This window comes from Tamandua tetradactyla, chromosome 11 (genome assembly GCF_023851605.1).
Source record: "Tamandua tetradactyla isolate mTamTet1 chromosome 11, mTamTet1.pri, whole genome shotgun sequence".
Lineage (NCBI taxonomy): Eukaryota > Metazoa > Chordata > Mammalia > Pilosa > Myrmecophagidae > Tamandua > Tamandua tetradactyla.
Window position 1 is genome coordinate 92,634,318 of NC_135337.1, and position 26,293 is coordinate 92,660,610.

Genomic DNA, 26,293 nt, shown 5'->3' on the forward strand with positions numbered 1-26,293 from the left:
GCCCCTTTTATTATTATGTAGTGTCCTTCTTTTCTCGTATGGGTTTTTATATCTAAAGTCATTTTGTCAGACAGTAGTATTGATATTCTTGTTTTCTTTTGGTTACAATTTGCATAAAAGATCATTTTCCATCCTTGCCCTTTCAATCTAATTGTGTCCTTGAGTCTTAGATGTGTCTCTTGTAAATAGTATTTACATGGATTATGCTTTTAATCCTTTCTGCCTGTCTGTACTTTTTAATTGGTGAGATTAATGCTCAAAGTAATTACTATAAAAACATTTCCTGACCCTACCATCTTATACTTTAGTTTTTATTTGTCGGACCAGTATATTCTTTTTCTTCTCTCTCTCTTTTTATCCTTTAAATTACTCTTACTCATATTCTTAAATTCTGTGCCCTCCTCCAAATCTCCCTCACCTGTCTTTTTTTCTTTTTTCTTTTCCAGCTGATAGGACTTCCTTTAGGATTTCTGTTAGGGGTGGTCTTTTATTGACTCAATCTTTGTCTTTGAAGATTTTAATCTCTCCCTCAATTTTGAAGAATAATTTGGCTGGAGAAAGAATTCTTGGCTGAAAGTATTTCCCATTCAGGATCTTAAATATATCATACCCTTGCCTTTTTGCTTCCATGGTACGTGTTGAGTAGTCTGAAGTCAGTCTTATGTGTTTTCCCTTGTATATAACAGATTGCTTTTTCTACTTTCAGGACTTTTTATTCTCTTCAACATTTGACACTTTAATTACCATGTGTCTTTTTGTAGACCTATATAGATTTATTCTCTTTGGAATTCATTGCACCTTTTAGATTTGTATATTTATGTCTTTTATAAAAGTTGGGAAGTTTTCCCCAATTATATCTTTAAGTAACTTTCTTAGCCCTTTAATCTTCTCTTCTCTTTCTGGGACATAAACGATTCTTCTATTTGTGTGGCTCTTGTTATCATTTCCCTATATTCACGTGCATTTTCCCATCTTTATTGTTATTTGTTATTTTGTGCACTCTAGTTCAATTGTTCTTTCTTCTAACTCACTTATTCTTCTTCTGCTTCTTCAAATCTGTTATCATGTATCTCTACTATATTTCTAATTTGTTCTACTGTATCTTTCATTTCTGTGAAATCTGCCATTTTTCTACTTAAACTTCCAAATTCTGCTTTATGTTCTTCTAGCATCCTTTTAATATCTTTCTTTTCTTTATAAATATACTTGAGTGGTTTTTCCATATTCTAGGTCCCCTCTGGAATTTTGAATTGTTATTTGGCAGGACCACTTCTGCTTAGATATTCATGTGCTTTGTGATTTTTCTGTTGTGTTCAGGGCACTTAATTATTTTGATATGACTCTTTTGCAATTTGGTTTCCTTCACTCATCTAAAGTTTTGTATCTACTTAGTTTTGCATTGAGAGTTTACTTTTATACCTGCTTTGTCAATTATTCCCTACCAAATCAAGGTTTATATCTCATGGATAGAATTCATCTTGAAGGTTGTGGTAGTTAGATTCAGTTGTCAACTTGGTCAGGTGAAGGGACCTAGTTCTGTTGCTGTGGACATGAGCCAATGGTACGTGAACCTCATCTGTTCCTAATTACATCTGCAGTTTGCTAGGAGGTGGGCCTGCTGCAATGAATGATGTTTGAAATAATTGACTGGCGCTTAAATGAGATTCTCAACATAGCACAGCCCAAGCAGCTCAGCATACCTCATCTCAGCACTCGCAGCTCAACCCAGGCCTTTGGAGGTGCAGAAAGGAATCACCCAAAGGAAAGTTGTTGGAACCCAGGGGCCTGGAGAGAAGGCCAACAGAGACCATCCTGTGCCTTCCCACGTAAGAAAGAACCTCAGTGGAAAGTTAGCTGCCCTTCCTCTGAAGAACTAACAAAATAAATCCCCTTTTATTAAAAGCCAATCCATCTCTGGTGTGTTGCATTCTGGCAGCTAGCAAACCAGAACAGAAGCTAAGCCAGGATGCATGTGTGGTAGAATGGTCACCCACCACGTGGGAGACTTAGGCTCAACTCCTGGCCTGTGCACCCAAAATAAAAGGAAAAATTAAATAAAATGAGAATATAACAAACATATGAAAAAACAATGACAAAAACACATATCAACATTAGTAGGTCACAGAGTCAAAGGAGATACCTCAAGATATGTTGGGAGTGAACCCAGACTGGTGGTCACCAAAGGGAGAGAAAATTTAAGAAAAAAATAAATGAAATAAAATAGAAGAATAAAAATAATGAAACAAAATAAAAGTTTCATAATCTGAGAGATTTCAAACAGAGTCAAGAGGTTATCCTGGAGGTTATTCTTATGCATTACACAGATATTCCTTTTGAGTTTATGGTTTATTGGAGTGGCTGGAGGGAAGTAACTGAAACTGTTGAGTATTCCAGTAGCCTTGATTCTTTAAAAATGATTATGTAACTATATAACTTTTACAATGTGACTTGTGATTGTGAAAACCTTGTGTCTGATCCTTCTTTGATACAAGGTATGGACAGATGAGTGCAAAATGTGGATAAAAAGAAGTAAATAATAGGGGGGATAAGGAATAAAATAAATTGTGTAGATTGAAATACTAGTGGTCAATGAGAAGAAGGGGAAAAAGGTATTGAATGCATGAGTTTTTTCTTTTTTCTTTTTATTCTCTTCCTGTAGTGATGCAAATGTTCTAAAAATGATCACGGTGGAGAATACACAACTATGTGATCACATTATGAGCCACTGATTGTACACCATGTATGGACTGTATGTGCATGAAGATTTGTAGATAAAAGTATTTCTTTAAAAAGCTAAAGAATAGGGATCCTTTATCAAGCTGATGACTAGTTCTACCTTTACTTGTCCTGCAATATATGAAATACTGTACCAAAGTATTAAAAAACATGCAATATTTTATTGATAAATCTGTTCTCTAAAAGGAATACATTTTAGGATGTCATCATTTTGATTTAAATCCTATAAATGCTGATAATATGCACTGATTATTATATATTTAGTGTTTTAAGGAGTCACTTTTTGCCCACATATATTATGTGGTCTATTTACAGTTGGTTTTTTTAATGATATTAAAACAATAGTTTATGTCAAAAAATAATACATGAAATAAAAAAGAATCAATAAAAATATAACACATCGATAAAAATAGGAATAATATATAATACAAAACCATTATAGTACTAATAAAAATATATAGAAAATATATTTTAAAAGGGGAAAAGAAAAATGAATATTACGAAAAATAATTAAAAACCTTGGCAGATAGGGAGTTAGCCTGCTTGCACTTACCCCTTCTGGCCAACAGATGGTGGTGCCGAGGCACCTTCTCCCGTCAGGCTCTCTCCTCCCAGACTGTAGTAGCTGGCTGGCACTTACCATGTCTCACCAACAGGTGGCGCTCCCGAGGGTCCTCCTCCCGCAGACCCACCCCTCCTGGTCTGAAGCAGCTGGTGGGACTGGGGAGCTGACCAGTGCACAGGGGATCAGCTGACCTGCAGCACCAGCCTTGTTTGGGTGACTGCTTCCAGCACCTGAGGACCTGGCCCCCATGGTGGATGATTGCTTCTGCCTCCAAGCTCCCCGCAGGCGCTCTCAACTGTGGACCCAGGAGGAGGGGTTTTCCCAGCCAGCTGCTGGGACAGGCTGGAGCAGAGGGATGGTCAGTTCCCTCCAATCACACCTCCCCTCGTGCTGCAGCCTGTCCTTGGGGGGGGAGCATGGTCAGCTAACCCACCCCACTTTCCCCATCCCCAAGGCCCTTCCCCCATGTCTCTCTTCTCCAAAACTCCCTAGAGACCGTGTTTGGTTACTCATTCCCCAGGATCATGGTCCTTGTCATTTTCTCCCCACCCTCTATCTTGTTCCATGGAGTAGGAATGAAATCATTCCACTCTGCTCCACCATCTACCCAAAAGTCCAAGGCCATGCTCTTTTAATCCAACCTGGTTGCACGTTGAATATTTTGGTTAGGTTGTTTCAATTGAGACGTGAAGTACCCAATTCAAGGCACATCTCTTGGCACTTGCTGGAGCCCATTAAGAGAGAGAAAATTAGAAAGAAAACACCCACAGAGACATTTTGGAGGATGAGCAGATGCACATTCTCATGTGACAACGGAAATCAAATGCCAGCAACCTTTTCTCTTAGAAGATATTTCCTTATTGATGCCTTAATTTTGACATTTTCATGGCTTTAGAATTGTAACTTGAAACTCAGTAAGTCCCCATTGTTAAAAGCTAGACCATTTATGGTGTATTTCAACCTGACAATGTGCACACATCAAAGCAGTAGTCATTGATAATGTAACAGAGAGCAGGGCCATCATTTGAATCCACATAGCTTGAAGGATAGGGATCTTTGACAAATTTATCACAAATGAAATATCCTTGGTGGAATAATGAAAATAATGATACTATCAAAGATTAAATGTTCAAGTGGTTTGGGTTTCTATCATAACCCCAATTATATTTTGTATGTGTAGAAGAACATTAGACATTGGAGACTAAATGTGGAATATTACATTTAATCACTTGGAAATGCTATTTCTAATTGTGGCCTCCTACTTAAGTAGATAAGCACAAAACATGTCAATGGGTGCACAGCCTTTGATAAATTATTTTTTTCCATTAGCATATATCATGAGGCACCTGGTTCTATGTGACAGGGTCATTGATAGATATTTAATCCTCCAGGTTTTCAAAGGTTTTATAAGTGCCCAATTTAAAGTACTTAAGGTAAATATTATATATTTTACTGCTGAATAGTCATGCAGTGGATTGTGAATTTACACTGAACATAGAAAATATAGAGGGGTCATTTTTTTAAGAAAATCACAGACAAAACAGTTATTTATAACATTAAAGTTAGAAAGAGTGAACCCTCAAATACAGATAAATTGCACAATATCACTCAATGATCTGATAAAAGTATCATGACTTAGGTTCCAGGGTATTAAATCATAATATTCATGAGGACTTCTGTAATATTGATACAAAATATCTGGTTATGAAGAGAGTACTTTTCAACAGAAAAGTGTGATGTAAGACCTGCTTTATGTCCTTATTTATTTCTAAGACTGTAGATAAAAAAGTTCAGCATGGATTTGATGAGCATATGCTTGACTGAGGCTATTTCACTTGACAGAGTTTTGGGTAGTAGGAGAACTAAATACACTTCAAGACTTGTACAACAGAAGAAGGAAACTGCTGGGGGGTGAGAACCACAAGTGGAAAAGGCTTTGTACTTACCCCCCACTAAGGAAATTCTCAAAATGAAGGGTACACCTTAGAGTAAGAGCAAAGATCCCAGTTAGTGGAATAATGCCTAGAAGTCCAAATATAAAATACATCCCTGGGTCATGAAAGAAGGTGTCAGAACAAGCCAATTGAGCTATCTGATTAGTAGTTCACAGAGAAAGTGGGAGATTTAAAAATCTATACAAAAAGATAGTAACAAAATCACAAAAACAAGTAATGGAGAAACCCAAACACTCGATGATCCCTATGCCAGCAGCAGCAGGCCATGTCCTTAAGGTTCTTGGTTACTGTATAGTATAGTGGGTGACATCAGACTACAAATGATCATATGCCCTTATGGCCAAGAGGTAGCTACATAATGATCACCCAAAATAAAGCTATACCTGAATCAGGCAGACTTTGTAGATTGTTACTTTTGTCTGAGTCTGAATGCTCACCAGTGGCTTTGGGACAGTGGTGTAGGTGAGACGGATATACAAACCAGAGAGTCTGGAGAGGATGAGGAGTCGGTGCTCATACCTTGCATAATGAGATAGTTCCAAGTGAAATGATGGTACATGGAAAGGAATTGCCCAGTAGGAAGAAGCTGCAGATTTGCTTCTTTTTAAAGTTCCAGGAGGATAAATTCTGGAACATTCGTTTGGTTTCCTATATCTGTGTACCCTTTAAAGACACAAGAGTAATGCAGTGATTCTAAAGTAAAAGTAATTATGTCGTTTGGTTTTTAAACTTTTTTAATGAGTTGAATCCTACTATATAGGATTTAATTATACTTTATATATAAATGTATAATTAGCTATACATTTAACTAAAAATTCAAGGAAACATGTACTCTATCTTCATTGTTCTGCTGTCACGGATTAGACAGTTGGTCAGTCTCTTACACCAAAGATTTTCTTACGCTTAGACTGTTTAACTTTCTTTTGGTCAATCAACAAATATTTTTGACTAATCACTTTCTCCAACTATTCTTGAAGGCCCTGGAAAACAAGTAAAGTTAATTTTAAATTCCTTGACACTAAGGCATTCTATTACATTCTATGTATATATATAGAGAGAATGAGGCAAGAATATCAATAAATCATTATGTGTAGTGATGATTGTTATTATGTGTACTGATGATTGTTATTATGTGTAGTGATGATTGGTTTTAAGTAAAAAAACAATTACTTTAAGTAAGTAAAAAGTAAAAAAAAAAAAGTAAATATTTTTTTCCATAGTGAACCCCTTAAGTTACTACAAATAAAATAACTCCCATGCTCCTTGAGAGATTTAATTCTTTGGGAATGAGAGAGAAAAACACAATGCTTGTGCTACCTTTGACCCTTGGAGACCATTTAGGAATACAATGTATATTTTTTATCCCTTTGGACTCCTTTTTTTTTTCCCAGAAGAAAGTAAAACCTTTAACTGTGACTTCTCATGTTTCAGGGTAACCAGTCAGGGTTTAACCCTGTTCATGATTCCCAATGGAGACATTTTTATAACTTTTTATTTTGAAATACTTTCACAATTTCAGGACAACTCTAAAAATAATGCAAATCCCTACAGCTCCAAAATACTCCAACACCCAGATTGCCATATCTCAAATTTTAACATTTTGTCACATATGCTGTGCTATTCTGTCTCTTTATCTATCAATCCACCATAAATCTCTTTCTTTCTATTTACCCACCTGTCATCATGATCATCATATTTTTCTGAATATTTGTGAATAGTTTGCATGTATTACTTGAATGCATGATACTAACATATACATTTCCTAAGAATAAAGATATTTACTTATATAATTTTCTTAATTGGCCTTTTGAAGAAATTTATCATTTATCTAAATCTTCTCCTCTATATTTCAAATTTCCTAATAATTTTTGAACGTTATTTCCTCCATTCTTAGATCCCATCCAGAGTTACATATTGCATTTAGTTGTCATTATCTCTTTAGCTCCTCTCATTCTTTTTCTTCCTTCCATCCCTCCTTCCTTCCTTTCTTCCTTCCTTCCCTCCCTCTGCCTCTTTCTTTATTTCTTCCTGCCTTCTTTCCTTCATTTTTCTCTTTCTTTTTAATTGTGGACAAATATATATAACATAAGCCTTTTCATCCCGATGACTCCAAAGCAAAACTTTCAGTGGGATTAGTCACATTGACAACATTGTAAAACCCTCACCACAATCTATTGCCAGGAATTTCCTTTCACATTAGTCATACACCCTTTTTACATTAACTGCCTCAAATCCCTGCCCTACTCTTTAATGGAATAATGTACACTCTACTGATGTCTCCATTAGTTTGCATATCCTCTGATATCTTTGTGGTTAATATAGGGTTTGATTTAACATCCTACATCTATAAAAGCATACTTCATTTTGATACCAATATCGATCAATTGCACATATAAATGATGTGCTGTAACCTTCTATCCCTGAACTTCAATGTAGTTCTTGTCACATGTTACATATTTCACCTTGTAAGTCCAAAATCATTGATATATCTTTGAAGTTTATGCATTTGCCTTTAGATCCTGCAGGAAGGAAAAAGTGGAGTTATAAATAAAAAATGAAGTCATGCTTGTATTTATATTTACCCATGCTCATGCTATCATCTCCACTAGATATCTCTTTAAAATTATTTATTGAGATATAAATTGCACGTAATAAAATACATCCATATTAAGTACATGATTCAGTGGGTTTTGACAAAAGCATGCACCCATGTAACTTCCTCCAAAATTAAGATATAGAACATTTCCATTTCTCTAAAAAGTTCCTTTGTACCCCTTTGCAGTCTGTACCCATTCTCCCCCATTCCTGGCCCCAGGGAACCACTGATCAAGTTTCTGTCACTGCAGATTACTTCTGCCTGTTGTAAAATTGCATATAAATGAAACCATGGAATACAAAGTCATTCAGATCTGGCTTCTTTTGCTCAGTCTGTTTTTGAGATTCATCCATGTTGTTGCACCTGTTCAATAGTTTGTCCCTTTTTTGTTGCTGAGTAGTATTCCATTGTATTTATATGCCACAGCTTACTTATCTACTTCTGGTTGATGAGCTACTTCAGCATTTTGAATAAAGCTTAATGAACATTCCTATCCAAGTCTCTGTGTGTACTAGAGATCATTATGTCTTAATGTGGCCTCAGTCAGTGAGATGGAGTCCTTCCCTCTCAACCTGCAGGGTGTCTGTTAGCATTTCCTGTAGCGCTGATCTCGTGGTGAAAAACCCCTTAGCTTTTGTTTATCTGGGAATGTCTTAATATCTTTCTCATCGTTCAATTAGAGAAATTTGGGTTTACAGAAAAATCAGCAGAAAATACAGACTCCCCACCCCACAAATCACCTCCCACACAGCCACGTTTTTCCTATTAGTACTTTGCATTGGTGTGGTACACTTTGTTACTATTGATGTAATAGTATTGTTATAATTATACCAATAATATTGTCCATAGTTTATATTAGGCTTCACTGTTGAGGTCATACTGACTTAAGGTTTTGTCAGTTTTTAATATATTCCAATAACATACATAAAATCTAAAATGTTGCCTTTTAATCACGTTCTGATATATAATTAAGTAGTATTGGTTACATTCACAATGTTGTGCTACTATCATTACTATCCATTAATGGACATTTTCCATCAACACAAACAGAAACTTTACACTAATTAACCATGAAAGCCCCTTTCCCGAAGCCCACCCTGCCCCCTGTTAAACTATATTTGAGTGACACTACACTTGCTAAAGCAACTTTTGATTTTGTCGACTCTGTTATTTTTTTAATCCTCTAATTCATTTATTTCTGCTCTAGTCTTTGTTACTTCCTTCTTTTCCTTTACTGTGGCTTTGTTTGCTCTTTTATTTTTCTCCTCCAGTTGTTATGTCCAATGTCTGATCTGAGATATTTTTTCATTTTTTTGTGTGTGTAAGTATTTAGAGCTATGAATTCCCCTTTCTGTGCTGCCTTTGCTGCATCCCATAAGTTTTGTCATGTTGGGTTTTCATTTTCATTTGCTCAAGCATTTTGTAATTTCTCTTGTGATTTTTTTTATTCACTGATTGGTTTTTAAGAGTTCACTCTTTAATTTCCACATATTAGTGAATTTTCCAGTACTACCTTTGCTTTTCATTTCTAGATTCATACTATTGTGATCAGAGAAGATACATTATATGACTTCAATTTTTTTATTTTATTGAGAGTTGTTCTGTGACTTAATACTTGGTATATCCTGTAGAATGTTCCATGTGCATTAGAGAAGAGTGTGCATTTTCTTGTAAGGTCATGCCCATGTTCTCTATTTCCTTTTAGATATTCTCTCTAGATGTTCTGCTCATTATTGAAAGAGATGTATTAAAATATTCCATTAATATAGAACCATTTATTTCTGCTTTGAATTCTGTCAATATTTGCTTCATATATTTTGAGGTTCTGATGCTAGGCACATATATATTTACGATTGCTGAATTGATCTATCATTGTGTACTGATATTTTTTTCCCTAGTACAAGTTTTTTCCTTAAAACCTATTTTATCCAGCATTATTGTAGCTACCCAGCTCCTTTGTTGTTACTATTTGTGAGGTATATATTTTTTTCATCCTTTTATTTTCAGTCTACTTATGCCTTTGGTCTTAAGATGGGTCTCTTGAAAACAACATATTTTGTCATATTTAAAAATTCTTAATCCATTTACATGTAAATTAACTACTGATAATGAACAAAACTCTTATGCCATTTTATTATTTTCTTTGTATTTTTATAGGTTTTTTCCCCTTCTTGTTTTCCATTAATGCCTACTTTCATATTTTCTTAATTTTTTGTATTGCATCTTGCAAAATGAGCTCATTCATGCTTTTCATAAACCAAAAAACTCTATCTCCAAATTTTAGGAAACATTCATGGGGGACTATAATTAACAATTAAGATCTGACCCATGGTAAAATAATGCTTGGAGGAAGGTGTACCAAGGAAAATGTGACATATTGGAAAACCAATTACAGTCAAGGATATAAAATTTGCAGATAAGAAGTTCCTTTCTGTTGGATTGCCTTACTCATGGGAATCAAATTGCTCAGAGAATATATTAACAAAAGAAATATTGATTTAATGAGTAATTATTATAATTTAACGTGTGAGGATCAATAAAGCATAAATATGGCCACTATTCCTCTCATTGACAGCCTTACTCTTCGAAGAAGAAAGACATTTAATGAGTTCCTTCAGACAGCCTATACATTATGTCTTCTGGTTGTCCATCATTGCAACTGAGTTCAGCTTCACACAGAGAAGAAAGAACCATGAAATTAGAGGCTTAGGTAAGTTTTCTGAGCACCTGCTGTGAAATACAGGTGTGGAGGCATGCAGAGCTCTCAGAAGTTGAGCTCTCATGGTACAAATGGGGATAACCTTATAGAAACCTTCCACCACATCAGAAATTGTACAGAGTTGTGCATCATTCTCTCTCCTGTTCTTTCTCTGTGGCCTGACTCTCAGTTCTGAGTGAGTGTTATCTCTCCTTCCTTAGTTCAAATAAGTCTGTTCTTAGGTCTCGGCATCTCTCAATAGTTTCTCACCCAGCCATGTTAATCTTTTGTCCATAGCCATTATGAGAGACATCATTCTCTCCTCTCAGAGATGCACCTGCATTAATTTACCTGTAAACTCATACTCATTAATTATTTCAGTAAAAATTTTCAATCATTATGTGTAACTAAGTCTTTAAAGATATTCATCTTCTGATAGTTACTTAATGTTTCTATTCTTTAATTTTCACATTTGTAAAGTGAGGATTATAGTAATATCTACTTTATAGGGCTATTAAGAGGCTTACGTTAAGAGATGCAATGAATACGAAGTATTTACAAAAGGTTCCATATCTAGTGAACACTGATGACATGTTCATTATCTTTACTTTTCTGTAAATAAATTTTCACCCATTAAATTAAAAACAATTAGGGTGGTGATAAAATGAACTAATGCATATAAAACATAGAACAGTGCTTGGCATGTGGAAAGACCTTTATAGATTTTAGCTATTATATTTATGGGAAGATTTTCAATCCCTCTTCCATGTATTTCATATGATGATAAAATTTGAAATAATTGTCTTTGTTGTGATAAATGATTAAAAGAATGCATATGAATGTTACTGTTTTCCTATACTTATTTTGTATATTAACTGCTTTAGTAAAACTGTACACCATTAAAATAGGTCTTAAGGTAACAATGTTTTATTTGCATCCAATCCATTATCAGCATATAAATTGCTTTTTGATACTTATGATCGTTTTTATTTTTCTATTTATGGTTCATTTGTTGGAAATCCAGACTCTTGACAAATGATATTGTTGACCAAAGACTTACTTTTCTTCTTCATAATTTAAAAGGAAATTCTATAGTTCCTACCAAAGGGTAACACCTGGACATTTTGGAAGGTAAGCTTTATTATTTACTTAATTATTTCCCTTGTTATAAATTTCTTGTCATCCTTCTTGAATTGCTTTGAACATTTCTATTTTCTCAGAGATCAATTATGTTCCTGGATCTTTCAAAATTTAAGACAAAAGTATAAATAATATTATCTTACAAAAATAGCATTTTTTAATATCTGTGGTCATTTGCTGTTTTCCTAATTTTAAGCATTCCTTTTCTTTCTCTTTCTTTCTTTTAAGTAAACTTCTGTCTCACCTTCTGTATTTATTGGTTTGACCAAGGAAATAGCTCCAAGATTTATTCTCCAGTCCTTCAATTGTTCTTCTTTTTAATTCATACAATTCAAAGTCATCTATTTATTTCCTCCTACTTTCTCTGTTTGTTTTTTGGTTTCTATTAAGAATATCTTCAATCTCTCAAGGATTTATTTCGTGGAAATAGAATATATGCATGTGTTCATTTACAGATTGAAATATAAACTAAAAGAAAATCAATCTAAAAGTAAATATTCTCGTTCCCCCTTCAAAAATCATGATTTCTGTTAACATTTTGTTATTCTTTCCTTTGGGTTTGTCCACATATTTGGTTTGCTATGAAAGATCTGAATGTTGATTTAATTTCTCCAGAACAGAAAAAACCACCAGCCACCAATTTAGAGTACTATACGAGAATGCTATTTCTAACATTATATAATGGAATTTTTCATTCTTACTTTATGAAAAAGGCATTTCTTAATTTTCTACATGAAAATTACATCTTGTTTAATTTCAAATTCATAGATAAAGAGTAATGGCACAAATGTCAAGAATATATTACACTTTTGTACACCTGTTTTCATGAATTTTAATATGTTATTTTCTGAGTAATGCAACTATTTACCCCATTTTGGTAAGGACTTTGTATTTTAAAAGCATTATTACTAATTAATTTTGCTTTGGATTTTAATTTTCCAAGTGGCACAATTTATCATTCAATGTTTTTCATGCTTATGGTCCAAATATTAACAATTTCTACTCTTACATCTACCAAGGTCTTGATTTTCAGTAATCACTTTCTCTAAGATTTTATTTCTCACTATATGCATTTATTTTAGCTATATAATCACCTGTGCTTTTTCTGATAGTGGGCATGGTCTCTAGAGTCCCATTTATGGTTTGATATTTACTTTCAATATGTGGAAACAATTTAATAATTTTTCTAAATATTAATCAATCATAAAATATTTATGTATAATTTTAGAAAATTAAGTTATTAAAGAATGAAAAATGCAAGTTGCCATGATAAAAAATAATATATCATAAATCATGGTGAGCAACACATTAAATTGCCAAACTAGAAAATTCCCAATGATGTCAGTAAAAGGGCCTTTTCAACTCTTATGATGTTTAAGGTTTTCTTTTGAATGTATATTGTTTTGGGGGTGAAATTTGTATGACTAAAATTAATTATTTTAAAGTGTGTAATTGAGGAGCATTTAGTACAATCACAACATTGTAACCTACTCTTCTATTCAGTTCCAAAAATTTTTCATTGTCCAAAGATTAACCCCATACTCATTAGTAGTCACCCCCCATTTGCCCCTTACTCGAGTCCCTGACATTTAATGAAAATAGAATCTTAAAATATGAACCTATTCCTTCTGGCTTCTCTCACATAGCATAATGTTTATACGCTTAATTCCTGGTGTAGCATGTATGTGTGCTTTTTTCTTTTTTTATGGCTGAACAATAATCCATTGTATTTATATACACATTGTGTTATACATACATCTATGGATGGATATTTGAGATTAACTCACCCTTTGGTATAGTATATAGTGTTGCTATGAATGGTCATGTAACAGATTGTGGTTGAGGATCTGTTTTCAATTCTTTGGGTCATGTACTTAAGAGTGAAAGAGCTGGGTCATATTATCGTCCTATGTTTAATATTTGAGGAAATGTTATCTATTTTTGACAGCAAATACACCATGTCACATTCTCAGCGGCTAAGACATATGTTTCAATTTCTTCACATTCTAACCAACACTTATGTTCTTTAATATACCAATCCTAGTATGTGTGAAGTGCTTGCCATTTATTTTTCATGGTATTGGGGAATGTCAAACCAGTAAGAGATACAGGTGCAGTGAACTAACAGTTTTTAGAGTGAGTAGGTGGAAATGAGTAATAATAAACTAAGGGAATCTTGAAAATTATCATGATCATAAATAATGATATCAGGAAAATAAAAAAAGATTCCTAAAACAATAGCAATATCAGTGAAATACTTGATTCCTAATTGCATTAACAATATAATACCCTGAAATGTGGTTATCAAGAAATTAACATGGTATGTGTATTTTAAAACTTATAGGAAATTTTACCAAAAAATGAGCTTAAATATCTGGATGAAAATTCCAGTTACTGGAATGTGAATCTGAACATAAGAAAGGTGTTAAATCTTTATGAAATAACATATAATATAATGAATTATGTCTTTAAATTCCAATGTAATTTTTTTTTTGCAACACAGCTAGATGATACTAAAGTTGTTCTGGAAGAATGAACTTGAACTAAAAATAAACTTAAGTCAGAATATTAGGTGAACTTCTCTAATCAACATTAAAATATAATATGGTGATAGACAATGAAAAAGCTTGGATAAAAATTTAGGAGCTTCCTTTATGAAAGAGCATAAAACTCATGACACAAAAGTTCATTAAAAAGGTTGTGATAAAGAAAACACATAAATTTTTAAGGCTGAGTAAAGGGTATTTGCAGATAAATCATAGAGAGAAATATAAAATGAAAAGAAGCTAATCAACATTTATCTAAAAGAAAAATTAGGATGTCGATGTCCAAAAAAAAGGGAAGTGTTTAAATATAATATATCACTTCTATAGGGTGGATACTTTTGAATATGACGGAGTTTGGATATGTCAGAAAATGTGCATGTGATTCTCTTATTTGAGAAGAGAACAGTCAATATTTAGACTCCATTAGTGTTGATTTTGTCAGGAAAAAAACTGTCACATATATGAAATAAAACAATGATTACTCATTACAGCAGTTATTAATATTTTTAAACAACTGGACCAGAGAAGTCTCCAGAAAAACAAACATATGGAAATTATACCAAGGCAGGGTAATAAAAGAAATAACTTTTCCATGATTGAAGACATCTTCCCTGGAGTTAAGGAATTTCCCATTCCCACAGCAATGAAAAGAAAGGCAAACAATAACCATAAGATGGGTGGGGATGAGGTGAATGGTTTGCTGCAAGTCAGCTCCTGGAGTAGAGGTGCTAAAACTTGAGTACCCATCAAAAATCCCAAGGAGGATTGTTTGAACATTTATTACTGGTTCTGCTCTAGGATATACTGATTCTTTAGGTATGGTTTGGGAGTTGAAAATGTGTTTTCTAACAAGTTCCAAAATGATATCAGCCTTATTAGTCCAAGGGACATGATTTGAGAAGCTGTGATCTGGAGACAAAGTTTCCAGGTAGCAGCAGAAAATGCAATTTTTTGCCAGAGACTTCTGATGGTTAGGCAAGAGGAATAACATGTTAGGCCTCCTGGTTTCAGATGAAGGATATCATGGTCATTTGCGAAAAATAGTTTTGGAGTTATGTGCTGCTTTTGTTCTCCTTATTCTAGAGAGATCAACCTGTCACATGGAAATAAGGAACCAAACAAGAGTTGTAAACTTCCTCCTCCTGGGCTTTTCAGAAGAACATGGCATGCATCCTCTCTTCTTTGGACTATTTCTGTCCATGTATCTAATCACCTTCACTGGGAACCTGTTCATCATCATGGCCATTGTATCAGACTCCCACCTCCACATGCCCATGTATTTTTTCCTCTCCAACCTGTCTTTCTGTGATATCTGTTTCACCTCCACTACCATCCCAAAGATGCTTCAGAACATCCAGACACACAGCAGAGTTATCATCTATTCGTGCTGCATCACCCAGATATTTTTTTTCATTGTTTTTGGATGCCTGGACAGTTTGCTCCTTACCACAATGGCCTATGACCGCTTCGTGGCCATCTGTCACCCCCTGCACTACACGGTCATCATGAACTCCCAACTCTGTGTCCTGCTGGTTCTGGGGTCCTGGGGCTTCAGTATCCTAGGCTCCCTCCTTGAAACCCTGCCTCTTTTGAGGCTATCCTTCTGTGCAAATACAGAGATCCCACACATTTTTTGTGATCTTTCTGAGGTCCTGAAACTCGCCTGTTCTGACACTCTGGGCAATAACATAGTGGTTTATTTTGTGGTCACTATTCTAGGTGTTTTTCCCGTTGTTGGGATACTCTTCTCTTATTCTCAGATTGTCTCTTCCATTATGAGGATCTCATCAACCAGGGGCAAATACAAAGCCTTTTCCACCTGTGGATCTCACCTCTTGGTTGTCTCCTTGTTCTATGGCACATCCCTCGGGATCTACCTGAGTTCTGCAGCCACACCGTCCTCTAGGAAAAGCCTTACGGCCTCAGTGATGTATGCAGTGGTAACCCCCATGCTAAATCCCTTCATCTACAGTCTCCGGAACAAGGATATGCAAACGGCCCTGGGGAGACTCTTCAGCAGGGTGGCCACACCATATTGACAGAATCATTGGAGGACTGACAAGAGTAGCAAGACTCATGATATTGAGGACCAAAACATCATTTTAACTTCATATGGTTTTATTTTAAAACAATTAACTGAATCTTCCTTTGAGGCCCTTCCTGCCCTGTCTACTGTTTATTAACCTCTATGTTTGGTCACCTTTTACATTTTCTATCAAGAAATGTTAACTTTGTACAAATAGAACTTGACTTACTGTTAGTTGTCTTTAGTAGTGCTCGAATATTTTATAATAATGTATTTTATGCCATACCTTTAACATATATATACTCAGAAGTGATAGAATATATGTTTCCTTTGCAAATGTTGCCCTGAGAATTCATTTGTAGAAATGTATTCTAGATTTATGTGATTGAAATAAGTTCGATGATGCCCACAATTTCATCTGGGTCATATTCCTTTCTGTAAGACCAATTTTACTAAATATTTTTTACTCATCACAACAGGTACTTTTAAATTTTCATGATTATATCTTATCCATGCTTGTAACCACATGTCTGTTATAGTTATTGGTATGATGTTTGTGCTCAGGAATAGTTGTAAGTACTGACAAATAGATTAATAGAAAGTAACCGTGAGGTACAGTCTGAACAACAAGAAAACCAAGTATATTGGTTTTCTCAAGTATATTCTCAAGTATATTAAATTAATAAGGCCTTTGAGCTGGAAAATGACTTCGATGTCATTGAATAATAATCCAAGTGTGATTTTACAATAGTCCACACAAGTTAAGCATTTTATTTACATTTAATTTTTCCATAACAAATCTAAGTGATTAGTTTCATTTTTGCTTAGTGAAAGATCAGGAAGTAAGAACTCAGAGAAACTAGAAAACTCAAGATCACAGAGATAATGTAGAGTAAGACACTGAGTCAAATTGGTAGAACATTATTATAATAATAGATAAAATTCAAAGGAAACAGGAGTTCTTCTGATTAAAACTCCCAATTCAGAAAGTTTGTTCTTAACCAATGAATACTGTCTCTCTGTGGGATTTAACCTTAGAAATAGGTCAAACATTAGAGTCAGACCTCAGTGTAACACTTTTCATGAAAACTTCCCCTGATAATTCACGAGTTTCCCATCTTCACCCGTAACATCCCCTGGGCAATTTTATTTCATTTGGCAACCTAACAATGGGAAATTAAGTTTCTTTCTTTATTTTTTATTTTTATTTTTTGGGTGCATGGGCTGGGATTCGAACCCTGGTCTCCTGCATTCCACCACTGGGCAACTGAAAGTTTCTTTATTTTTTATTAAAGAAGTAAATTTAAAGAAAATCATGAAGAAAAATATAAAGTTCCCACATAGCCCCTCTCATTCACAGTTTTCCCTATTATTAACAATTGTCTCTATTGTAGTAACTTTGTCAAAATTGATGAACAACATTATTATAATATTAACTATAGTACATAGTTCACATTGGATTTTGCTATTTCTGTTGTACAACAGTGTGTTTTTGCTTAATTTTTATACTACTAACATATGTACGATTTAAAACTCCCCCATTTTAAACATATTCAAATGCACAATGGAATGGGTGAATTGCATTCACAATGTTGTGCTATTATAACCCCTATCGTTATTGAAAACTTTCCATCACCTGAAACAGAAACTCTACAATAAAGCATTAACTCTCCATTCTCTACTCCCATCCCAGCCCTGTGATCTGTATTCTAGGTTCTGACAGTAAATTAGTATATGCTTACTAATCTTTCTGAGCTCATACAATATTTATCCTTCTACGTCTGGCTTCGTTCATTTTGTAGCATCCACGAGAACTTCATTCCTTTTTAATGCTAAATAATACTCCATTTTATTTTGTTTACTAATCTTTTGGTGGATTCCATCTTTTGGCATAGGTGAATACCACTACAAACATTGGTGTGTAAATACCTGGTTGAACCCGATTTCAACTATTTTGGGTATTTACCTAGACTTGAGATTGTCAGGTCACATGGTCGTGATAATTATATACTTAACTACTGAGGAATATCCTCAAAGTGGAAAATGGTGACTGCTCCATTTTACATCCCCACCAGCAATGTAATAGAGTTCCTATTTTTCCCATCCTCTGCAGAAAACCTGTGGGGTACTTCCTTTATTTTAATAGTAACCATTCTAATATTTATCCAATGATATCTCATTTTTATTTTTTATGCATTTTTTGTTATAGAAATTGTGTTTGTAGCTACTTATTGTGGTTTTCACTTGCATTTCTTTAATGACCAGTGATATGGATCTTCTTTTCATGTGCTTATTGACCTTTTGATTATTTTCTTTGTAAAAATGTCTATCAAGTCTTTTACCCATTTCTTAAAGAGGTTGTTTGTCTTTTTGTTGTTGAATTGTAGGAATTATTTGTATATGCTGCAGAGTAAGTCAATATTAGATGTACGGTTTCTAAATATTTTTTTGCATTTGTAGATTATATTTTTACTTACACAATGAAGTCCTTTGACACACAAAAATTTTAGTTTTGATGAAGTCCCATTTACCTCCTTTTTGTGTGCTCCTTGTGGTATTTTGCAATGTCTAAGAAACAATTGTCTAGCACAAGGTCCTGGGGTAGCTTTCCTATATTTTCTTTTAGGTTTTTTTACTTTGGGTTCTTACGTTTAGGTCTTTGATCCATTGTGAATTCATTTACACCTGGTATGGTATGAGGTAGGGGTCACCTTCATTCATAGGTATTCAGTTTTCCCAAAACCATTTGTTGAAGGATTGTTATTTCTGCATTGAGTGGATATAGCAACCATTTCAAAGTCAATTAATTAAAGATGTATGAGTTTATTTATGAGCTTTCAATTCTGTCCCATTGGTATATATGTCTAACTTCATGCCAGTACCACACTGTTTTAATTTCTGTGGCCTCTAATAATTTTGAAATCTGAAATTGTGAAAACTCCAATTTTGTTTTCCAAAGAAGTGAAGGGCAAGTATGCTGAAAATAGCAAAACTCTTCTGAAAGAAATTAAGTAAATCCCATATAAATTGAAAGAAATTCTATGTTCATGGATAGAAGGAAGATAGTATAAATATATCAATCACCTACCTTAAATGGACAGGTTAATTGAACACCATAAGTACATGGAAACTTGAGTAGGGCATGAGATTTTGTAGGTTTGTCCAGTGTGATGCCCTGATAAATCCCAGAGTGATTTGAACAGTGAATAAAGAAGTATTTTCAAAGTCTCCTTGGGGGAATGACAAGAAAGCAGGAAAATTCAACTTCCCTATTTGGAGAATTCCTGATATTCTTGCAAGCAATGGAGACAACCCCCCAAAATGCCCAAGATAATAGGGCACATTACAAGAACAAAAGATTATGAAATTATTAAGCATTGCAGACAAGCTGCCACTGCAGTCACCTGGACACCATTATGGGCAGTAAGTCAGATACAGCACTCTGTTAAGAGAAAAACAGGAATCCACAGATTGAAGCAAGTGTTACCATTAGGGAGATAAAACAGAGGAATCCACATATTGAAGGAAGTGTTACCATTAGGGAGATATGGATTTCCACCTCTGCTTTGGTGACAGGCTTGTGGAAACAGCTAGATAAGACAGCTGGTAATATAGAGCTATTCTGTCAGGTTTTAAAATTACGAGGTCAGAAACAAAATGCTGGCCAAAGGTTTGTGTTGTTTTAACTGAAAAATACTGGAATTAAAAAAAAAAACCTGGAAACCCTGAGAAGACGTTTAAAAATGCAATGTAATTAAGGAATTAGAACTACTGCAATTTGTCAGACCAGTTCAAGTCACTTACAAAACCTTGTTTGACTGATAAATGAAACTATCATTAAAGAATACTCTGCTGGGGAATTCATTGAATTGGGGGAAACTTCTCCAAGTGGTAATCAAGAAGCAGATGGGTTAGTTAGCCCATATCCACCTCATATGCTCACACCTGCTGAGGAGGCTGCCTTGTGATTACATAAAAGGAGTGGGCACAGAGGGGTGCAAAGGTATTTCAGTTGTCAAATTCTCACCTGCCATGTGGGAGACCCGAGTTCGATTTCCAGTCCATGCAATGTCCCCAAAACAAAGAAATAAGCAAAACAAACAAACAAAAATTCAACAAATGGTGCTGTAATAATGGGATATTCACATGGAAAGATGATATAATGTGACATACAATATACAAAAAAATTTTAAAAGTGGGCATGAAACAGCACCCATGGGGTAGCAAATGACAGAGGGATTAGGAATCCTCAAATACTCTGATTTAATAACTTGTTATACAAGACTGTGAAGCTTACTCTTGGCTTCACCTTTGTTTGGTGCCTTATTGTAGTGGACATATACGCTAATAGGTCCCTAAAAATTTAACAAGAATATAAAAACACAATACTTTGTGGATTTCAAAATTCACACAAAATTAAATCATTGTTTTTTTAGTGGGCAGTGTAATACCTATATATGCCATTAATTCTTAGTAAAAATTTGATATTACCCTTTCAGAAACATATGGGTTAAATGTTTTAAGTATGCAGCATTATTCTAACATGTTAGATTTTATGTGACAATTGTATGTTATTAAATATTTATTTGAAAACAGTTTGCAGAATCATTTTGGTAATTTAAATATATAATGTATATAGGATGTGTTTTTATTAAAAGTAAAAGGGAATAATTTTGTTCTAAATGACTTGTTGTTACAGAATAAGAGAAGAAAATACAGAATGAAAGTTGAATATAGAAAGTTATGAAAGATTGCAGAAAATGAAATTAATTTCTTGTGGTCAAAGTTGGGTAAGATATAATGAGTGTGTACATTTTTAAAGCCTTAATATAAATAATATATTGATGTAAAACTATAATGTAGAAGAAGTTCTCTTGAGTTGTGGGCCTCTTTTTAGTAAGAGGTTATAAAATGTTTTTCTAACTTTTTTATTGTATAATATAACACATATGCAAAGCAAAGAAAGAAAAAAACAATAGTTTTCAAAGCACTCTTCAACAAGTAGTTACATAACAGATCCCAGAGTTTGTCAAGGGCTACCATACCATCCTCTCAGATTTTTCTTTCTAGCTGTTCCAGAATATAGGAAGCTAGAAGAAATAAATAATTTTTTATTATCAGAATTGACTCTTTTTTCTCTTTTGTGAAAAATAACTGTGCTGGTTTAAAATGATATATGCCCCCGAAAAAAGCCATGTTTTAATCAAAATCCCATTTCATAAAGGTAGAATAATCCCTATTCAATGCTTTATTTTTGAAACTGTAATCAGATCATCTCCCTGGATCATGTATTTCATCAAAAGTGGTTGTTAAAACGGATTAGGAGACGACATGTCTCCACCCATTTGGGTGGGCCTTGATTGATTTATCAGCGTCCTATAAAAGAGGAAACATTTTGGAGAATAAAAGAGATTCAGAGAATGCAGAGAATGTGGCAGCACCACGAAGCAGAGAGTCCATTAGCCAGAGACCTTTAGAGATGAAGAAGGAAAATGCCTCCCGGGGAGCTTCATGAAACCGGAAGCCAGAAGAGAAAGCAAGCAGATGACAGCGTGTTCACCATGTGCCCTTCCAGCCAAGAGAGGAACCCTGACTGTGTTTGTCATGTGCCTTCTCACTTGAGAGAGAAACCCTGAACTTCATCAGCCTTCTTGAACCAAGGTATCTTTCCCTGGATGGATGCCTTAGATTAGACATTTCTATAGAATTGTTTTAATTGGGACATTTTCTTGGCCTTAGAACTGTAAACTAGCAACTCATTAAATTCCCCCTTTTAAAAGCCATTCTGCTTCTGGTATATTGCATTCAGGCAGCTAGTAAACTAGAACAATAACATATGTACAAAACAGCAACAAATTTCAAAGGACAGTGCAACAATTAGTTGTAGAACAGAGATTTCAGAGTTTGGTGTGGGTTACAATTCCACAATTTTAGGTTTTTACTTCTAGCTGCTCTAAGATACTGGAGACTAAAAGAGACATCAATTTAATGATTCAGCAATCATATTCGTTTGTTAAACCCTACCTTTTCTGTATAACTCCACCATCACCTTTGATCTTTCTATCCCACTATTTAGGAGTATTTGGGCTATGGCCATTCTAACTTTTTCACGTTGGAAGGGGCTGTCAATAATATGGGGTAGGGATATGGAACTATCTGATGTTCTGGAGAGGTTGAGCCCCCTAGATTTCAGGACTTATCTCCCAAGGGACCCATCTGGAGGCTGTAGGTTTCTGGAAAGTTACTCTAGTACATAGAACCTTTGTAGAATCTTATATATTGCCTTAGTTGTTCTTTAGGATTGGCTGAAATGGTTTGTTGGGGGTTGGCAATCAATGATAGGCAGCAAGGTCTAACTGAAACTTGTGTAAGAGCAACCTCCAGAGTAGCCTCTTGGCTATATTTGAACTCTTTCAGACACTGATACTTGATTAGCTACACTTCTTTTCCCCCTTTTGGTCAAGATGGAATTGTTGATCTCATGGTGCCAAGGCTGGACTCATCCCTGGGAGACTTTCATACCTGGATGTCATGACCTGTGTTGGGGAGCTTGATGATTTCACTTGCAGATTTGGGTTTAGAGAGACTGAGGCCACAAGTGAGCAACAACAGAGGTCCCCCGGAAGTTAACTCTTAGACATACCTGTAGGTACGCTAATCTTCTCTCCTACCTAAGAGAGAAGCTTCACAAGGATAAACCTGAAGACCAAGGGGTTGGCCTATTGATTTGGATCTGCTGATGTCTGAAATAGTATCAAGGGTTTCTCTGATGGTAAAGTTCAATAGTTCCATATTTTTTTCACGTCCCTCAAGGGACTTTGCCAATAGTTTTGGATTATGTGCTTAATATATTCTAAGATGTATCCAGGCATTACATTAAGCAATAAAGAATTAAAGGCCCTCATTCTTATTCTGGGCTCCCTGTGTTTCAGTTGTTTAAATGAGCTACCCAGACAAGTTGAGTAAGATTATACACTACAGAAAATTTATGTTCGAGATAAAATAAACCTGTATTCCTTTGGTCTCAAAAAGAAGGTGCAGTTCTAAAATAAAGATGATGTCATCCTAACCCCTGTGTTCTGAATTATGGAATGTATTTTTTTTAATATTCAGTGTAAAAGGCAGAAAGTCTGCATTTTAACAAAATAATTTCTCACACTTTACATTGACTTTATCACGTCTTTGACTGTTTAAAAGAAGTCAAGCCTTTTCACTTTAACTGAGCATTTTCCTTAACTTTAGGTAAATAAGAAATGAAATTTTGTTTCTCAGTGATGCTTTTCTTGATTAACATAATATCCAACTCAACATCAAGCCCTAAGAAATGTCTTTTATTTCAAACTGTCTTGGAGGTTTTCTACAGCCTCTTAGAGAATCATGGATAATTAATCCTTTCATCTTGTAAAAAGTGCTAAAAGTGAAGCTCATTTAATACTTTATGAATTGTATAGGAAATGTCAAATTAAAAAGGATTTTCTCACCTAACGTTGATTGAATTTGTATTGATAAAATATTGTTCATATAAATATTTAAAGATTATGTAAAATTCCTAGAGTCTTAAAAATGTTCTCACGGTACATGTTTCGGATCTGCATGATATTAGACAATAATATAGTGTTATTAGTCATGGTTTTAATTATCTTTAAGATGTTATATGTCAAAGAAACAACAAAATTTCCTTGTCAGTTACATTGTTTTATTCTCATGCTTCTCTAAAAGTGCATGCAGACAACTACAGGGCACAGCCTCATCTTCAACAAAAGGAAAAAGAAGCAAAGCAAGTGTATAAATTATATTGTATCTGTTAACTAACATAACTCTAGTAGAATCATAAAGAAAAATTGGAACTCTGTTTTAACTAAATTGCTTATATATTTAAACCAGGGTCCAGATATTGCACCTGTTGGATCCCCATTTGAGTTACTGGCATGGCCAATTTCTATGGTCCCCAAAGTCATAAAGGAATCAGCCACATATTCTGGTTTTCCTCCAAATGTGGACAGAAACACCTTGCTACTCTGAACTAAAATTTAGAACCGCTCTGCTGGCCAGAAAAGGCTCAGTTGGCTTGACTCTTTAGTGGAAACTGAAGACTTTTCTGCCTCCAGACTGGCTTTACTGCAAAGTGCCAGAGGGTGCTATGGGACAGGCAATGGAACCCTGAAGCCCTTTTTCTTATCCTCAAGAGGCTGAACACTGCTACAATAGGAAGGATGGACAAGAAGTACTTCCACAGGGGAAATAACAGTCAGTGTTATGAGCTTAGAACCTAAAAAGAAACAATTAGCATCAAAGCCTCCTCCTATGGAGGTCAGCCTGTGTGGTACTGTAAGTACCCACCCATTGGTGGTACATATACCAGGCCCTATGGGAGAAAGTTCTACAGTAAAATTACTCATAGGAGAAGTCCTTCTCATTGGGGTACTCACTAAACATTTGTGTTTACACCCCTAGCTTTTTTTCCTGCTTGATCTGAGTTCATCTAATGTCTTCCTTGAGGAGCTATGACTGTAGCAACATTCCACAACCAGACTGAGTGTTGGGTATGCAGATATGTGCAGGCTTCAGAATATTTTTCCACTGTCTTTAGCTAACTGGAGTAATTAAATAATAACTGTACATCACTCATGTCCTCAAAGATGACAAGTACCGAATTCTAATATTTTCTATAACTACTCTCTCTCTGTCCAACAACTTATTTCTGTTTTTAGAGAATATATCAACAGAGGCTATTATTTCCAAGTGGCTGCCCTATGGATGGGATGATTTAGTTTGGATATTTTGTGAAATAGATATAAAGATAGGATTAAATGTATAAGAAGTTATTGGGGAAATCTGTGAGGATAATTAGCAGAAAGCAGGAGAATTTATTGAACATCCTCAGAATTTAATGCATATGTAAACTTTTGACATGAGCATGGGATGGAGAGAGTTGGGCAGGAAGTTACAGATTGCATCAGAGTGACAAGAAAATTTCAACCAGGATGACTGGGATTCTATAGGCCAAAGTCATCCATAGGAGGGGTTCCACATCCGACATGGATGGGCATGAAGCTGTTTCGAATTCATTCAGTGGTGAGGAAAAAACCACGAGAAGCACCTATTCAGCAAAATGTGCTGGTGGAAGAGTGAGGTGGTCACTGGAGCAGTCAGGCAGCCATGTTCTCTGCAGAAGGAGATTTGAGAGACACATTTTTCCTGGCTCCAACGTTCATGCTTTGCACCCAAATATCTTCCCCACTCAGGTTACGAGACTATCACCTCTTTAGTTCCCACGAGCTTTTCATTCTGGGAGGAAATTGAGAGGGCAGCTGCAACTTCTGATGCTTCAGTGAGTCTTGAGAGTACAGTGGTGCTCGTCTCTCTTCCCTCCACGCTCTATCCTAAATACCCCTCACCCACAGCTTGGCTTCAGGAAAACTTGGTGACTCACCTGATGGGATGAATCAAAACTTTATTACTGGCAGGACTTTAACTTGGCGATCATATCCTTTTTAATTTGAATTGCATGTATGTGTTAATTCATAGTTACAATGGAACCAGGGGAACCAAAAAAAAACAATGAATATTTGTTGGGTTCTACGTGTATTCTACCTTGACAAAACTACTTAAAAGCAGGCCTCCCTGCTTCTGCCCAGCAAGGTCAATTACTCCTGAAAAATGTTTGACTTCAGATGTTGCAGGTGCAGACAATGGAATATTATTCAACAATAAAAATGACAAATTGCTGATACATGCTATAATATGAATAATCCTTGAATTCATTAGCCTTAGTGAAATAAACTAGTCATATATCATATCATTCCACTTTTATGAAATCTTCAGAACAGTCAAATCTATAGAAACATATAATTAAGTTAGTGTTTGCATAGTCCTGGGTACTGAGGGAGAAAATAGGGAGTAACTACTAATGGATATAAACTATCTTTGGGGGATGATGAAATGTTCTAAAATATATTGTTTTGGTGATTGCTGAATTTTACAAATACACTCAAAAAAACATTGGATTTTAATGTAAAGGTGAAGGAGAC

General features: G+C 34.9%; 1 protein-coding gene across 1 annotated transcript; it reads left to right on the forward strand.

The window, feature by feature from the left end:
• Positions 1–15,336: 15,336 nt before the first annotated feature.
• On the forward strand, positions 15,337–16,275 carry LOC143649244 (olfactory receptor 7C2-like). Its single transcript, XM_077119411.1, has one exon. The coding sequence runs from the start codon at positions 15,337–15,339 to the stop codon at positions 16,273–16,275; it is 939 nt and encodes a 312-aa protein (XP_076975526.1).
• Positions 16,276–26,293: the final 10,018 nt, after the last annotated feature.

Excerpts from the sequence above, each read along its gene's own strand:
- LOC143649244 (XM_077119411.1), top strand. The coding sequence starts at position 15,337 with ATGGAAATAAGGAACCAAACAAGAGTTGTAAACTTCCTCCTCCTGGGC.